General features: G+C 45.3%; 1 protein-coding gene across 1 annotated transcript in view; it reads left to right on the forward strand.

Annotated features, from left to right (window-relative positions):
* The window catches only part of IRAG1 (inositol 1,4,5-triphosphate receptor associated 1), a 148,021-nt gene that overhangs the window by 32,428 nt on the left and 98,518 nt on the right, over positions 1 to 17,075 (forward strand). The window contains exon 2 of the mRNA XM_038764614.1: positions 6,965 to 7,128. Coding sequence (XP_038620542.1) covers positions 7,060 to 7,128 — 69 coding nt within the window. The 5' untranslated portion in view covers positions 6,965 to 7,059. The remainder of the gene's footprint in view (positions 1 to 6,964; positions 7,129 to 17,075) is intronic.

The raw sequence follows: 17,075 nt of genomic DNA on the forward strand, positions 1-17,075 counted from the left end.
TGAGGTAACTGAGGTACAGAAAAGTTAAGTGACTTGCCCAAAGTCACACAGCCAACAATAATAATAATGATGGTATTTGTTAAGCGCTTACTATGTGCAAAGCACTGTTTTAAGCGCTGGGGGATGCAAGGTGATCAGGTTGTCCCATATAGGGCTCACAGTCTTAATCCCCATTTTACAGATGAGGTAACTGTGGCACAGAGAAGTTAAGTGACTTGCCCAAAGTCACACAGCAAACAATAATAATAATAATGATGGTATTTGTTAAGCGCTTACTATGTGCAAAGCACTGTTCTGAGCGCTGGGGTATACAAGGTGATCAGGTTGTCCCATGTAGGGCTCACGGTCTTAATCCCCATTTTACAGATGAGGGAACTGAGGCCCAGAGAAGTGAAGTGACTTGCCCAAAGTCACACAGCTGACAATTGGTGGAGCTGGGATTTGAACCCACGACCTCCGACTCCAAAGCCCGGGCTCTTTCCACTGAGCCACGCTGCTTCTCGGATCCCACTTGGGGCTCACAGCCTTAATTAGGAAGAGAACAGGTAGTGAAACCCCACTTTGCAGAAGAAGTGGACAGGGACAGGGACTGTGAGCCCACTGTTGGGTAGGGACTGTCTCTATATGTTGCCAACTTGTACTTCCCAAGCGCTTAGTACAGTGCTCTGCACACAGTAAGCGCTCAATAAATACGATTGATGATGATAATGATGATGATGATTTACAGGCATGGGGATGGGAGGTAACTCCAAAGATTTAGTCTCTCCTCAACCAGGATCCCGTCTGCCCCAGCTCTTTCCACTAGACCACACTGCCTCTCCAAAAGAAACAGTAAGTTGGGCTCAGTCCAAAGGATCCGTCACGGTAGCACTCTTGTTCTGTTGCAGGGTTTCTGAGGTTCTTTTAAAACCAATGCTCGATATTGTAAAAAACGGGAAAGGCAGGCCGGAATCCTGGGAATTCTGAATCTTCCAGGCTCATTCAGTAGCTATCCAGCAGAGGACGCTGCAGACGTGGCTTGGAGGACACCTTGGGGGGGTTTTTTCCTGGGGCAAGCTTGGGAAAATGCCCAGGATCACAGAGAACCATGGCACTTCGGAAGGATAACCACTAGCCAACCGGCATACATGCGTCCCGACCGCTTGAAATAAGTCTTTTCCGGAGAAAATTCTAGTCTCCGACTGAATCCACAGGAAACAAATCCAGTATGAAGGACCAGTTTAATGTCAGATGGGATTGCTCTGTATTGACGGCATTAATATAATAATAAGAATGGGATTTGTTAATAATAGAGATATTTGTTAGGCACTTACTATGTGCCAAGCCCCGTACTAAGCACTGGGGTGGACAGGGGAAGCAACATGACATAGAAGGCCAAGAGGTCTAATCCTGCCTCTGCCACGTCTGCTGTGTGGCCCTGGGCAAGTCACTTGACTTCTCTGTGCCTCAGTTACCTCATCTGTAAAATGGGGATTAAGCCAGTGAGCCCTATGTGGAGCAGGGACTGTATCCGACCCAATTTGCTTGTATCCACCCCAGCGCTTAATACAGTGCCTGGAGCACAGTAAATACTTAACATAATTATTAAGATAATCAGCTTGGAGAAAGTCCCTGTCCCACATGAGGCTCACGATCTTAATCCTCATTTTATGGAGTAGGTAACTGAGGCACAGAGAAGTGAAGTGAGTCGCCCAAGGACATACAGCAGACAAGCGGTGGAGCCCAGAGTTTAGACATCATGCGTATTATTTTCCTGTTCCTGGAATGACAAGGTACCCGATAATGGGAAATTCGGGCTTTCCAAAATTTAGTACGTCACTGGGGAACCGCCAGTGGCTAGGACGGCCACCCATCCAGTTTTCAGTTGGTCCACCCCCAGGCCGAGGTGTGTGTGTGTGTGTGTGTATATATATATATATATATATATATATATATATATATATATATATATATATATATATATATATTATATATATATAAAATTCTATTTATTTATAATGATGCCTGTTTACTTGTTTTGATGTCTCTTCTTCCCCCTTTCTAGACTGTAAGCCCGGTGTGGGCAGGGATTGTCTCTCTTAATTGCTGAATTGTACTTTCCAAGCACTTAGTACAGTACTCTGCACAAGGTAAGTGCTCAATAGATATGATTACTGAATGAATTGAATCTTGTCTACTGAGCACTTAATGTGTGCAGAGCACTGTACTAAGCGCTTGGGAGAATACGACATAACAATAAGCAGACCCATTCCCTGACCACGACAAGTTTACAATCTAGAGGATTAGCTAGCGCCAGCCCATCCAGCTGAAAGGGACACTGTATTCCCAGCCTTTCCATCCCTTCAATCCCAGCCTTCCCAGGGAAACTGGAGCTCCAGGCTCCAGGAAGGCTGGCAGTGAGGGGCGGGAATAGAGTGAAGCAAGCCTTTATAGAGACTGTGTCTGACCTAATTTGCCTGGATAATAATAATAATAATTTTGGTATTTGTTAAGCGCTTTCTATGTGCAAAGCACTGTTCTAAGTGCTGGGGAGGATACAAAGTCATCAGGTTGTCCCATGTGGGGCTCACAATCTTAACCCCCATTTTCCGGATGAGGTATCTGAGGCCCAGAGAAGTGAAGGGACTTACCCAAGGTCCCACAGCTGACAATTGGCGGAGCTGGGATTTGAACCCATGACCTCTGGCTCCCAAGCCCAGACTCTTTCCACTGACCCACACTGCTTCCCCAGGGGTTAAGACAGAGCTTGAAACATTGTAAGCTCTTTAAGAAATACCATTAAAAAAAAATAAAGCCCCCAGCACTCATTTGAGGGGTGTTTTTCCGAGAGGCACCCCCAAAGATCCAGTCTCCCTGAAATGAGGATCCTGTCTACACCATTCATTCATTCATTCAATTGTATTTATTGAGCACTTACTGTGTGCAGAGCACTGTACTAAGCGCTTGGGAAGTACAAGTTGGCAACATATAGAGACAGTCCCTACCCAACAGTGGGTTCACAGTCTACAAGGGGGAGACAGACAACAAAACAAAAAATGTGGACAGGTGACAGGTTACCAACTCTGTTCATTCATTCAATCGGATTTATTGAGCGCTTATTGTGTGCAGAGCACTGTACTAAGTGCTTGGGAAGTGCAAGTTGGCAACATCTAGAGACGGTCCCTACCCAACAGTGGGCTCACAGTCTAGAAGGGGGAGACAGAGAACAAAACAAAACATATTAACAAAATAAAATAAGTAGAATAAATATGTACAAGTAAAATAAATATGGTTTCTGAGTCTGACAGTACTCAAGTTGCAACGATTCTGGGCATTTGGCCAGTCCACTAAGCTACCCTACAATGTCTGCAGGGCGATCTTCGCAGTGAGCCCTGCTGGAGAGCATAATAATAATAATAATAATAATAATAATAATAATAATAATAATAATAATAATAACAATAATAATAATAATAATAATCATATTTGTTAAGCACTTACTATGTGCCAAGCACTGTTCTAAATGCTGGGGTAGACACAAGGTTATCAGGTTGTCGCATGTGGGGCTCAATCAATCAATCAATCAATCATATTTATTGAGTGCTTACTGTGTGCAGAGCACTGTATTAAGCACTTGGGAAGTACAAGTTGGCAACATATAGAGACAGTCCCTACCCAACAGTGGGCTCACAGTCTTAGAGAAGCAGTGTGGCTTAGTGGAAAGAGCTCGGGCTTGGGAGTCAGAGGTCATGGGTTCTAATCCCGGCTCTGCCAATTTTCAGCTGTGTGACCTTGGGCAAGTCACTTAACACCTTGCAGTGCTTAGAACAGTGCTTTGCACATAGTAAGCACTTAACAAATACCATTATTATTATTATTATTATTATTATTATTATTACTGTTCTCTGTGCCTCAGTGGACTCATCTGGCAAATGGGGATGAAGACTGTGAGCCCCACGTGGGACAACCTGATTACCTTGTATCTACCCCAGCGCTTAGAACAGTCCTTGGCACATAGTAAGCGCTTAACAAATGCTAATATTATTATTATTAATTCCCATTTTACAGATGAGGTCACTGAGGCACAGAGAAGTTAAGAGGCTTGCCCAAAGTCACACACCTGACAAGGGGAGGAGCCGGGATTAGAATTTATGACCTCTGACTCTCAAGCCCGGGCTCTTTCCGCTAGGCCACACCGCTTTCTCTGGTTACTGAATGAGCCACATGAGCTCCTCAGGCTAACCCTTGGGATCCACCCCCCCATCTTACCTCCTTCCCTTCCCCACAGCACCTGTATATATGTACATATGTTTGTACATATTTGTTACTCCATTTATTTATTTATTTTACTTGTACATATCTATTCTATTTATTTTATTTTGTTAGTATGTTTGGTTTTGTTCGCTGTCTCCCCCTTTTAGACTGTGAGCCCACTGTTGGGTAGGGACTGTCTCTAGATGTTGCCAACTTGGACTTCCCAAGCGCTTAGTACAGTGCTCTGCACACAGTAAGCGCTCAATAAATACGACTGATGATGATGATGCTAGATAAGAGACGTGAGGAGTCCACTACGTTGCTTCCCCCTGTCATCTTGCTGTCCCGAGCAGGAGTCATGGAGCCGTGAAGCACAGAACTATCATGCAGTGAGGACTGAGAAATTGCAGTCAAATATCTGCGCCGTTGACAGCGGGAGAGAAGGGGAGGAGGAAAAGAACTGGAGAAGGAATGGTGGGTTAGTCATTTTTAGCCCTTCCTGTCTTTAATTACTTTGACAGATGAGCATCAAATGCGAAATGACATGAAAATTCTACTTTTATAAAAAAGAAACAAAAGGGCAAAATGCCACTCTCTCTCTATTTTTTTTTTTTTTTTTGCTGGCAGAATCTCCTGCATTCTGACATTTAGTCCCTGAATGAGGCAGGAGAGTTCTGGAGGACTGGGCTGTTTTTAATGGAAAAAACAAAACAAAAACCAAAAAACAAGATGGCAAAGGACGTAGAGGAAGTGAGATCACCCGGGAGCAAGTTCTGGACTGAGATCTGAGATTCTCCGCTATGCCACAAAAATGCCCAGGGAGAAGACAGACTATGTTTGGTTTTCAGACAGTGCAGCATGGCATGGAGAAGCAGTGTAGTCTAGTGCTTATTATTAATAATTATGATTAATTATATAATAATATGATACAATATAATAATAATAATAATAATAATAATAATAATAATAATAATGGTATTTGTTAAGCACTTACTATGTGCCAGGCACTGTACTAAGTGCTGGGATGGATACAAGCGAATCAGCTTGGACGCGGTCCCCGTCCCACATGGGGCTCGCACTCTCAATCCCCATTTTACAGATGAGGTAAATGAGGCATAGAGAATTGAAGCGACTTGCCCAAGGTCACACAGCAAAGTGGTTGAGGCAGAATTAGAACCCATGACCCTCTGACCCCCAGGCCTGTGCTTTATCCACTTCGTCCTGCTGCTTCTCTTAAAAAGAGCACGGGCCTGGGAGACGAAGCACCTGGGTTCTAATCCCACTTCCACCACCTGTCTGCTGTATCACCCTGGGCAAGTCACTTCACTTCTCTGTGTCACAGTCACCTCTTCTGGAAAATGAGGATTAAGACAGTGAGCCTCCTATGGGACAGGGACTTTCTCATTCAATCATTCATTCAATCATATTTATTAAGCGCTTACTATGTGCAGAGCACTGTACTAAGCACTTGGGAAGTACAAGTCGGCAACATATAGAGACGGTCCCTACCCAACAACGGGCTCACAGTCTAGAAGGGGGAGACAGACAACAAAACCAAACATGTGGACAGGTGTCAAGTCGCCAGAACAAATAGAATTAAAGCTAGATGCACATCATTAACTAAATAAAATAAATAGTAAATATGTACAAGTAAAATAAATAGAATAATAAAGCTGTACAAACATATATACAGGTGCTGTGGGGAGGGGAAGAAGGTAGGATCGGGGGGATGGGGAGGAGGAGAGGAAAAAGGGGGCTCCATCTGGGAAAGCTCACAGTCTTAATCCCCATTTTACAGATGAGGTAATTGAGGCCCAGAGAAGTGAATTGACTTGCCCAAAGTCACACAGCTGACAAGTGGCGAAGCCTGGATTAAAACCCACGACCTCTGACTCCCAATCCTATGCTCTTTCCACTAAGCCACGCCTTTCCCTCTAGACTTTTAACTCATCTTGGGCAGGGAATATGTCTGTTTATTGTTATTTTGTACTCTCCCAAGCACTTAGTACAGCACTCTTCCCATAGTAAGTGCTCAATCAATACAATTGAATGAATGATGGACAGCACTTGGCACATAGTACGCGCTTCATTCATTCATTCATTCATTCAATCGTATTTATTGAGCGCTTACTGTGTGCAGAGCACTGTACTAAGCGCTTGGGAAGTACAAGTTGGCAACATATAGAGACGGTCCCTACCCAACAGTGGGCTCACAGTCTAGAACAAATACCATTATTAATATTGGCCCCGGGTCTGAGCTGACCTGGTTACTTCATGCGAGTTCAAGGAGGTACCTTTCATCTTCAATCGTATTTATTGAGCGCTTACTGTGTGCAGAGCACTGTACGAAGCGCTTGGGAAGTGCAAGTTGGCAACCTTTCAATTGGAAACCTCATTGCCATCCGATACTTCTGTATATATGTATATATGTTTGTACATATTTATTACTCTATCTATTTATTTATTTATTTTACTTGTACGTATCTATTCTATTTATTTTATTTTGCTAATACGTTCGGTGTTGTTCTCTGTCTCCCCCTTCTAGACTGTGAGCCCACTGTTGGGTAGGGACTGTCTCTATATGTTGCCAACTTATACTTCCCAAGCACTTAGTACAGTGCTCTGCACACAGTAAGCGCTCAATAAATATGTTTGATTGATTGATTGATTCGAAGGTGCGCCGGCCTCGGGAATGCGGTTCTGAAAGGGATTTGATTTGTGTTTTCGGCAGTCCTTCTATCACGAGGAGCTCAAGGTCTGGAGCTGAAGTTGTGAGCGGCGAGTGGTGTCCCCTGCTTGGTTCCCGTGTGGCACGGAGCATGTAATATGCCCACCTACCCTGAAGACGAAGAGCAGCTGGCAGAGAGCCATTCCCCCGCCAGCCCCACCGGCCAAGTAAGTCCAGGGTAAGCCAAGGGCCGGGAGAGGAGATTCCCCTTAGGAAGGAGGGGGTCAATGTGTGCCTTATGGGACCCTCTTGTCTTGCCTTACGTCGTTGAGCCATCTCCGACCCACAGCAATGCCATGGACACGTCTCTCTCCAAATGCCCCACTTCCATCTCCAATCGTTCTGGTAGTGGATCCACAGAGTTTTCTTGGTAAAAATACAGAAGTGGCTCACCATTGCCTCCTTCCTCACCAAAAACTTGAGTCTCCGTCCTCGACTCTCGTCTAAGCCGCTGCTGCCCAGCACAGGGGAGTTTAGTCTTGCAGTAATAATAATAATAGTAATGATGGCATTTATTAGTGGAAAGCACTGTTCTAAGTGCTGGGGAGGTTACAAGGTGATTAGGTTGTCCCACGGGGATCACAGTCTTAATCCCCATGTTAAAAGATGAGGTAACTGAGGCACAGAGAAGTGAAGTGACTTGCCCCAAGTCACACAGCTGGCAATTGGTGGAGTCGGGATTTGAACCCATGACCTCTGACTCCAAAACCCGGGCTCTTTCCACTGAGCCACGATGGCCTTCCACTCGCTAGCCACTGCCCAAGCTAGGAATGGAATGGATATGCCTCTGCTTGACTCTCATAAGAGGGGTTATGGGACCCTAACTTAATAATAATAATGATAATAATTATTGTATTTGTTAACCACTTACTATGTGCCAGGCACTGTACTAAACGCTGGGGTGGATACAAGAAAATTGGGTTGGACACAGTCCCTGTCCTACATAGGGCTCACAGTCTCGATCCCCATTTTACAGTTGAGGTCACTGAGGCTCAGAGAAGTGACTCGCCCAAATTCACACACAGCACACAAGACACGGAGCCAGGATTAGAAATCATGATATTCTGATTCTCAGGCACTATGCCATGGTCAGTCAATGGTATTTATTGAGCGTTTATTATGTTCAGAGCACTGTAGTTAGAGCATGGGAGACTACAATATAACAGCGTTGGTAGATATGTTCCCCAAAAGCTTACATTCATTCATTCATTCATTCATTCAATCGTATTACTGTGTGCAGAGCACTGCACTAAGCAGTACTTCCCAAGCGCTTAGTCCAGCACTCTGCACACAGTAAGCGCTCAATAAATCCGATTGAATGAATGAATGAAGTACAGGTTGGCAACATATAGAGACGGTCCCTTCCCAACAACGGGCTCACAGTCTAGAAGTGGGAGACAGACAACAAGACAAAACATGTGGACTGGTGTCAAGTAAGCAGAATAAATAGAAATAAAGCCAGATGCACATAATTAACATAATAAATAGAATAGTAAATATGTACAAGTAAAATAAATACAGTAATAAATTTGTACAGATATATGCAGGTGCTATGGGGAGAGGAAGGAGCTAGGGTGGAGGGGATGGGGAGGAGGAGAGGAAAAAGGGGGAGTCTAGGGGGGAGACAGACACTGGTAGGAATAAATAAATGATGGATTTGGACATAAATCCTGTGGGGCTGAGGGAGGAGGGAGTAAAGGGAGCAAATCAGGGTGACGCAGGAGGGAGTGGGAGAAGAAGAAATGAGGGGTCAGTCAGGGAAGGCTTCTTGGAGGAGATGTGACTTCAGTAAGACTTTGAAACTGGGAGAGTGATAGTCTGTCAGATGTGAAGAGGGAGGCCAGAGGCAGGATTGGGGGGAGAGGTCGGTAGAGAGTAGACTGACTCTCTGTTGGCAATTTCAGGTCTGCTCTCTCTCTTTCTCTCTTTTATTTCTTGATTTTTACTGCATGATCACTATGTGCACTTGCTATACTAAGGGCTGGGGGAGGCACAAGATAATTGGGTTGGACACAGTCCCTGTCCCACACAGGCTTCACCGTCATAATCCCCATTTTTCAGATGAGGGAACTAAGGCACAGAGAAGTGAAGTGACTCACCCAAGGTCACACACAGCAGTCACGTGGCAGAGGCAAGGTTAGAACCCAGGTCCTCTAATTCCCAGACGGGTGCTCTATCCACTAGACCTGCTACTTTCCTTCTCTTTCTTTTTTTCCATCTCTCTCTCTCTTTCTTCCTCTCATATCTTTCCTCCCCCTTTTAGACTGTGAGCCCACTGTTGGGTAGGGACTGTCTCTATGTGTTGCCAATTTGTACTTCCCAAGCGCTTAGTACAGTGCTCTGCACATAGTAAGCGCTCAATAAATATGATTGATTGATTGATTGATATCTTCCTGCTGACAAGAAGTGCTGGTCATAAATGATTTCATGTTAAATTAGAATTCTCCTGATTAATTAGTCTGTGGAACTCCCAAAAAAACCCCAAACCTCCCTCGCTCATCCCCATCAGGTCTTCTCTAGGGCTCTGTGCCAGGCATTGTGCTAAGTGCTGGGGTAGATACAAGCTAATCAGGTTGGACAGAGTCCATGTCCCACTTGGGGCTCACAGTCTCAATCCCCATTTTACAGATGAGAGAACTGAGGCACAGGGAAGTTAAATGAGTTACCTCAATTTTCCACCTCACCTAGCGTGCCCCCTTGTAAAAATGCACAATATCTGGTTTCAATTTGTTCTGGTCAAGGGAAGGAGGGCTGGGGCCTGGACTTTGGTTTGAGGTGGCTAATGGCTGCGTCAGGGCAAGCTTCACTTCATCATCAATCGTATTTATTGAGCGCTTACTGTGTGCAGAGCACTGTACTAAGCGCTTGGGAAGTACAAGTTGGCAACATATAGAGACAGTCCCTACCCAACAGTGGGCTCACAGTCTTCACTTGAAGAGCAACTTGGCCTAGTGGCTAGAGCACAGGCCTGGGAGCCTGAAGGACCCGGGTTCTAATCCTGCCTCTGCCCCTTGTCTGCTGTGTGACCTTGGGCAAGTCACTTCACTTCTCTGGGCCTCCGTTCCCTCATCTGTAGAACGTGGATTAAGACTGTGAGCCCCACGTGGGACAAGGACTGTGTCCAACCTGATTAACTTGTATCTACCCCAGCGCTTAGTACAGTGCCTGGTACAAAATAAGCACTTAACAAATACCACTTTTAAAAAGAAAGCTTAGCTAGCTTCACCGAACCAAGTATAGAGGGAGAATGGATTCGACATCCTGGCTCATCCTCAAATGAGGAGTCTGTGGCCGTCTATGAGGCACAGGGCGTTGCCTTCCATTTTACATGGATGACTTCCGTTGGCTTTCCTTGAGCATGGTAGGGAAGGTTGGTCAGTGTCATCCATCCTCGTCATGGTTTGTTGATTCTCCCTTCCAGTCGCCCTATGCGAGATAACAATAATAATGGTGGCATTTATTAAGCACTTACTATGGACAAAGCACTGTTCTAAGCGCTGGGGAGGTTACAAGGTGATCAGGTTGTCCCATGGGGGCTCACAGTCTTAATCCCCATTTTACAGATGAGGTAACTGAGGCCCAGAGAAGTGAAGTGACTTGCCCAAAGTCACACAGCTGACAATCGGCTGAGCCGGGATTTGAACCCATGACCTCTGACTCCAAAGCCCGGGCTCTTTCCACTGAGCGACGCTGATGTTTGGTGTCCTGCCCAGAGACAATGGCCGCGAGGGGATGTCATATGGGACCACTTTGGGGAGAGACGGGCCAGGCAGAGTCTTCTGGCCTGAACCCGGAGGGAAGTTCATTCATTCATCATGATGATGGCATGTAAGCTAAGAGCTTACTGTGTGCAAAGCACTGTTCTAAGTGCTGGGGGGCATACAAGGTGATCAGGTTGTCCCACGTGGGGCTCACAGTCTTAATCCCCATTTTACAGATGAGGGAACTGAGGCTCAGAGAAGTTAAGTGACTTGCCCAAGGTCACACAGCAGACAATGTGGCAGAGTCGGGATTCGAACCCGTGATCTCTGACTCCCAAGCCCGGGCTCTTTCCACTGAGCCACACTGCTTCTCTGTATGAATGTTTCTCATTCATTCAGTCAGTCCTATTTATTGAGCACTTTTACTGTGTTCAAAGCACTGTACTAAGCACTTGGGAAAGTACAATAGAACAATAAGCAGACACATTCCCTATCCACAACGAGCTTACAGTCTAGAGGGAATTGTGTTGAGAATGGCTACTGGCTCCTTCCTGTAGGCTGTGTCCCTCAGAGACTCCGGCATTTCCCAGAGTTGCCCTCGATCCCCAGAGATGCCTTTGTTCCCCAGAGTTGTGCTCATTCACCAGAGATTCCCGCATCCCCGAGACACCCATGTCCCCCCAGAGATGCCTTTGTTTCCCAGAGATGCCCACGATCTCCAGAGACACCTACTCCTCACAGAGACGTCACATATATGTTTCCAACTTGTACTTCCCAAGCGCTTAGTACAGTGATCTGCACACAGTAAGCGCTCAATAAATACGATTGAATGAATGAATGAATGAATTTCCCCGTGTCTGGTAGTCAGTGAGAGCCCTGATGGCCATAGAGAAGCAGTATGGCTTAGTGGAAAGACCTCAGGCCTAGGATTCAGAGGATGTGGGTTCTAATCCTGGCTCCACCACTGCTGTGTGACCTTGGGCAAGTCATTTAACTTCTCTGAGCCTCAGTCACCTCATCTGTAAAATGGGGATTAAAAGTGTGTGCCCCACGTGGGACAACCTGATTACCTTGTATCTACCCCAGTGCTTAGAATGGTGCTTGGCACATAGTAAGCACTTAACAAAAGCCATTATTATCAATAATTATTATTATTATTTGTGGCAGATGATAGGCTTGGACTAGAACCCAAGGCTTCTGACTCGCAGACCTGCACGCTTTCCACTTGGCCACACTGCTTCTCACTTCAGGATTAGTTGTTATAATAATAATAATAATAATGGCATTTGTTAAGTGCTTACTATGTGCAAAGCACTGTTCTAAGTGCTGAGGGGGGATTCAAGGTGATCAGGTTGTCCCACGGTGGGGCTCACAGTCTTAATCCCCATTTTACAGATGAGGTAACTGAGGCCCAGAGAATCAATCAATCAATCATATTTATTGAGGTCACTGAGGCACAGAGAAGTTAAGTGACTAGCCCAAAGTCACACACCTGATACACTTTGAGCCCACTGTTGGATAGGGACTGTCTCTATATGTTGCCAATTTGTACTTCCCAAGCGCTTAGTACAGTGCTCTGCACATAGTAAGCGCTCAATAAATACGATTGATGATGATGATGATGATAAGTGGCGGAGCTGAGATTAGAACCCGTGACCTCTGGCTCCCAAGCCCGCGCTGTTCCCACCGAGCCGTGCTAGGTTTTTTCTTTCCACGATTTTGGGGTCACTGCCTCCCTATCTCCTTTTCTTTGTCTTTCTCTCTGTCTCTCTTCATCTCCTTCTGCCTCTCTCCCCACCCTGTTCACAACTTATCATAAAATCTGCTTAAAAATGCCATACCAGAGAGACAACGGAAGAAAATATTCGTAAAGAGGAATCCTAGAAGATGGGCCAGGAGACCAAATAAGGAGTCTGAACTTGTCTATGGAATGCACTCACAGGGGTAGGGTGGGGGCTGGAGGGTTGGGGGAGCAGCCAGATCTGAGAGTTTGGGGTTTCTCCTCATTAAGATGAATGAGGGGGGCTGAAAAATGTCCAGAAGACCTCAATGTGAGGCAGGGAAGTAACACAACCACGACACATTAATTCTGTTGTCAAGCACTTTCCTATGTGTTATGTAGAGAAGCAACACGGCTCAGTGGAAAGAGCCCGGGCTTGGGAGTCAGAGGTCGTGGGTTCTAATCCCGGCGGACCTGGGTTCTAATAATAATGGCATTTGTTAAGCTCTTACTATGTGCAAAGCACTGTTCTAAGCTCTGGGGGATACAAGGTGATCAGGGGGCTCACAGTCTTAATCCCCATTTTTCAGATGAGGCAACTGAGGCTCAGAGAAGTCAAGTGACTTGCCCAAGGTCACACTACAGATGTGGCGGAGTCGGAATTCGATCACCTTGTATCCCCCAGTGCTTAGAACAGTGCTTTGCACATAGTAAGTGCTTAACAGATGCCATTATTATTATTATTATTATTATCATTATTATGTACTCTGTGCTAGGGGCTAACACAGAATTGAAGCAGTGTCGCTTACTGGATAGAGCACGGGCCTGGGACTCAGGCGGACCTGGATTCTAATCCTGACTCTTCCCCTTGTCTGCTGCTGTGTGACCTTGGGACTGTCTCTATATGCTGCCAACTTGTACTTCCCAAGCGCTTAATACAGTGCTCTGCACACAGTAAGTGCTCAATAAATACAATTGATTGATTCTCTGGGCCTCAGCTCCCTCATCTGTAAAATGGGGATGCAAGGTGATCAGGTTGTCCCACATGGGGCTCACAGTCTTAATCCCCATTTTTCAGATGAGGCAACTGAGGCTCAGAGAAGTTAAGTGACTTGCCCAAGGTCACACTACAGACGTGGCGGAGTCGGAATTCGATCACCTTTTATCCCCCAGTGCTTAGAACAGTGCTTTGCACATAGTAAATGCTTAACAAATGCCATTATTATTATTATTATTATGTACTCTGTGCTAGGGGCTAACACAGAATTGAAGCAGTGTCGCTTACTGGATACAGCACGGGCCTGGGACTCAGGCGGACCTGGGTTCTAATCCTGACTCTTCCCCTTGTCTGCTGCTGTGTGACCTTGGGACTGTCTCTATATACTGCCAACTTGTACTTCCCAAGCGCTTAGTACAGTGCTCTGCACACAGTAAGCGCTCAATAAATACGATTGATTGATGGATTCTCTGGGCCTCAGTTCCCTCATCTGTAAAATGGGGATGCGCCCCATGGGGGACAGGGACTGGGTCCAACCTGATTAACTTGTATCTACCCTTAGTACAGTGCTCTGCACACAGTAAGGGCTCAATAGATACGATTGATCGATTGATTACCCCCGTGCTTAGTATAATGCCTGGCACATAGTAAGTGCTTAACAAATACCATAAAAAAGATAAGTAGACTAGACACGGCTCTTTTTCTTCACGAGGCTCAAAATCTGAAAGGGAAGATGATGAATGACAGACACCTTTCTTCCCATTTCATTGATGAGGAAAATGAGACCCAAGATAACAGGTCCAAGAGTCATTGATGATAATAATAATAATAATAAATAGTAATGTTTATTACTAAACTGCTCCCTATAGGGAGTTAAGTGCTCCCTATATGCCAAACACTCTACTAAGCGCTGGGGTAGATACAATCCAATCAGATTGTGACTATTTCCTGCCCCGCTTGGGGCTCATAGTCTAAGTAGGAGGGAGAATAAATATTGAATCCTCGTTTCACAGATGAGAGAACTGAGGCACAATCAATCAATCGGTTGCATTTATTGAGCACTTACTGCATGCACAGTGCTGTACTAAGTGCTTGGAAGAGTACAGAATAACCCAGTTCGTAGACGTGTTCCCTGCCCACTTTGAGCTTACAGTCTAGAGGTACAAAGAATAATAATAATTGCGGTATTTGTTAAGCGCTTACTATGTGCCAGGCACTATACTAAGTGCTGTGGTGGATACAAGCAAATTGGGTTGGACACAGTCCCTGTCCCACGTGGGGCTCACAATCTCCATCTCCATTTTACGGATGAGGCAACTGAGGTCCAGAGAAGTGAAGTGAAGCAGCATGGCTCAGTGGAAAGAGCATGGGCTTTGGAGTCAGAGGTCATGAGTTCAAATCCCAACTCCGCCACTTGTCAGCTGTGTGACTTTGGGCAAGTCACTTAACTTCTCTGTGCCTCAGTTACCTCATCTGTAAAATGGGGATTAAGACTGTGAACCCCCCGTGGGATGACCTGATCACCTTGTAACCTCCCCCAGCACTTAGAACAGTGCTTTGCACATAGTGAGTGCTTAATAAATGCCATCATTATTATTATTATTATTTACCCAAGGCCACATAGCAGATAAGAGAAGCAGCGTGGCTCAGTGGATAGAGCCCGAGCTTTGGAGTCAGAGGTCAGGGGTTCAAATCCCAGCTCCGCCAACTGTCAGCTGTGTGACTTTGGGCAAGTCACTTCACTTCTCTGTGCCTCAGTGACCTCATCTGTAAAATGGGGATTAATCAATCAATCAATCATATTTATTGAGCGCTTACTGTGTGCAGAGCACTGTACTAAGTGCTTGGGAAGTGCAAGTTGGCAACATATAGAGACAGTCCCTACCCAACAGTGGGCTCACAGTCTAGAAGGGGGAGACAGAGAACAAAACCAAACATATTAACAAAATAAAATAAATAGAATAGATATGTACAAGTACAATAAATAAATAAATAAATAGACAGAGTAATAAATATGTACAAACATATATACATATATACAGGATTAAGACTGTGAGCCCCCCGTGGGACAACCTGATCACCTTGTAACCTCCCCAGCGCTTAGAACAGTGCTTTGCACGTAGTAAGCACTTAATACATGCTATCATCATAATCATCATCATCAAGTGGTGGAGCCGGGATTAGAACACATGACCTTCTAACTCTCAGGCCTGTGCACTATCCATGATATCACGCTGCTTGCCCATTACAGCTAGGTCAGGGGATAAGTCAGGGGATAAGACCCCTGGCACTCGAGATCTATTCTCTTCAACAATTAATCAGTCACATCTATTGCCTACTGAGCACTGTACTAAGCGCTTGGAAATAGTTAAATGACTTGCCTAAACTCACACATCAGAATCAGGATTGAAAGCCAAGTCCTCTGATTCCCAGTAGTTTTCCACCTCCACCTCAAACAGAAAGCACTCAATCATCTTGCCCTCCTTCCTCATTTCTTTCATTCACTCAATCATTTATTAAGCTCTTACAGCGTGCAGAGCACTGTACTAAGCGCTTGGGAAGTACAATTCAGCAACGTCTAGAGACGGTCCCTACCCAACAACGGGCTCCAGGCTAGAAGGGGAAACAGACAACAAAACAAAGCAAGGACTAGCGCTTAGTACAGTGCTCTGCACATAGTAAGTGCTCAATAAATACGATTGATGATGATGATGATGACTAACCCAACTTATTAACTTTGCTCCTCTAAAGCCAACCTACTTATCTTACAGTGATCTTGTCTACCTCACCACTGACCTCTCACCCACGTCCTGTCTCTTCATATCTGAAAGTCAGTTATTCTCGCCACCTTCAGAGCCTTAATTTTATTTATTTGTATTGATGTCAGTCACCCCCACTCTAGACTGTGACCTCCTTGTTGGCAGGGAATGTCACTGTTCATTGTTATATTGTACTTTCCCAGGCGCTTAGTACAGTGCTCTGCACACGATAAGCACGATTGAATGAAAGAATGAATATTGAAGGCACACCTCCTCCAAGAGGCCTTTCCTGACTTAAACCTTCTTTTCCTCTTCTCCCACTCTCTTCTGCTGTCACCTTGATTTGCTCCCTTTATTTATCCCCCCTCAACCCAAGATCCTTACGTACATATTCAAAATTTAGATTTAGTTATGTATATAAATGTCTGTCTCCCGCTCTAGACCGTAAACTCACTGTGGGGCAGGGAATGCATCTGTTATATTCTTATATTATACTCTCCCAAGGGCTTAGTGCAGTGCTCTGCACACAGTAATCGCTCAATAAGTATGATTGCTTGCTTGAAGGGGGAGTTGGGAATTTTATCCAGCGCTCCGCTCTCCTTGCCTTCTTCCCAGAAGACCATTTGATGTGCTTTATTGTTTTCTTTAATTTCCCGAGCGTCATCTGTTCTATTCCAAGCACTTTGTTGTTTTTATAAGAGAATGGAAATGGTGAATCTCGGCAGTTGTCTTTGTGAAATGCAAAGGGAAAAGAGACAGGAGATGTAACAGTTTTTTGTCCGATTAGCTTCGGGGGCCAGGAAATATAGGCTGGCCCTGGGCACCGTTGTCCTCATTTTGAAAGCGCTGGCTCAGTGGAAAGACCACGGGCTTGGGAGTCAGAGGTCATGGGTTCTAATTCCGGCTCTGCCACTTGTCAGCTGTGCGATTTTGGGCA

Source organism: Tachyglossus aculeatus, chromosome 22, assembly GCF_015852505.1.
Source record: "Tachyglossus aculeatus isolate mTacAcu1 chromosome 22, mTacAcu1.pri, whole genome shotgun sequence".
Taxonomy (NCBI): Eukaryota; Metazoa; Chordata; class Mammalia; order Monotremata; family Tachyglossidae; genus Tachyglossus; species Tachyglossus aculeatus.